Genomic DNA, 1,238 nt, shown 5'->3' with positions numbered 1-1,238 from the left:
GTAGATGATCAAATAAAACAATGTTTTTCATTCTTGTATGACCAAAACACATTTTAAACAATTGTCTCTTTCCTTCACTGGTGAGATAAAAGGTGCAAACACTTAACAGTTTGCACTGAACTCTTACAGTCGGTTACTAAAAATATTTTTTTATATTAAAAACAATTGCAGTGAGTGAGCAGAGGAAGAAGTCAGTGTTACCTGTTCAGGTGAAGCTGTCTTGCCTGTGCCGATGGCCCACACAGGTTCATATGCCAGCACCACCTTCCCCCAGTCCTTCACGTTCTCTGCGACACAACAACATGCCTCCAGCAGTCAACAACTGTAAACTTTTCATGAACAATTTTTATAAACCAGGAAGGATTTCCCAATATTTAACATAATGATGTTTCCATGCAAGCACTGATACTGACGTGAAATAGCCTAAAACACAGAGCAACTCTTTCACAGAACAACGGAAGAGAAACATTTATACTAAACAGCTGATATGATGAGGTCTGCAGTGAGTCTCCAGTACTTTCCCCTGTTAAGAGTTTCCGAGGGAAGACATTTAAATTGATTATTTGCCGCACAATAACAGAGTAAGAACCAACTTTAAGGCAGAACAGCTCTGCAAACATATATCAATTCTGTTACTTGCTTTCTGAGATCTCAGAAGAGGAAATCTTGCCCTAACAGAGCAAGAAGACGACTATGTCTCAAGAAATTTCCCCAACAGCAGAATCCACTAACCTATTTGCATTTTAAATTAGCGTATAGCCTAATTTGAGTGCAGAAGTAGGCTACTTGAGGCAAGGAAAGATCATCAATAACATCCTGTAATATCTGACTGCAGACTGAGTGGTTACAGAATACAATCTGCTGGTAGTTTCTCTACCAGCAGATACATGAGGACTGAAGAACTGGCCACAAAATTGAGAATATTATTAATGGGTATCGTTGATTTTCAGAAATCCCATGGCAATGAGATGTCACCTCACATCTTGATTAGAAGTCGACCGATTAATCGATTTTTGGCATTTTTTAACATAATCGGCATCGGCCAATATCCAAGTATATCAAGCCGATAATTAGGCAGGCGCATCTGTGGGCAGCCTAGTGTTGTCGTGGAACACGTGTTTGACGCGCGCTGCCGCTAGAGTCATTTTCCAGCCGAGTGAGCAGCAGACCTCATCCAGTGCCTAAGGAGCTAACGGTAAGGATTCAATTCTTATTACTCCTTTATATTTAATTAAAAA

General features: G+C 40.0%; 1 protein-coding gene across 2 annotated transcripts in view; it reads right to left on the bottom strand.

The window, feature by feature from the left end:
* Nucleotides 1-1,238, bottom strand: part of tpi1a (triosephosphate isomerase 1a) — a 7,251-nt gene that overhangs the window by 2,835 nt on the left and 3,178 nt on the right. For both annotated transcript variants that reach the window (XM_046059589.1, XM_046059590.1), the window contains one exon: nt 202-287. In XM_046059589.1, the coding sequence (XP_045915545.1) occupies nt 202-287 (86 nt within the window). The remainder of the gene's footprint in view (nt 1-201; nt 288-1,238) is intronic.

The sequence above is a fragment of the Micropterus dolomieu genome, linkage group LG09, assembly GCF_021292245.1.
Source record: "Micropterus dolomieu isolate WLL.071019.BEF.003 ecotype Adirondacks linkage group LG09, ASM2129224v1, whole genome shotgun sequence".
NCBI lineage: Eukaryota > Metazoa > Chordata > Actinopteri > Centrarchiformes > Centrarchidae > Micropterus > Micropterus dolomieu.
The sequence above is the reverse complement of the archived record's forward strand: the minus strand, read 5'-3'. Positions and strand labels throughout refer to the sequence as shown.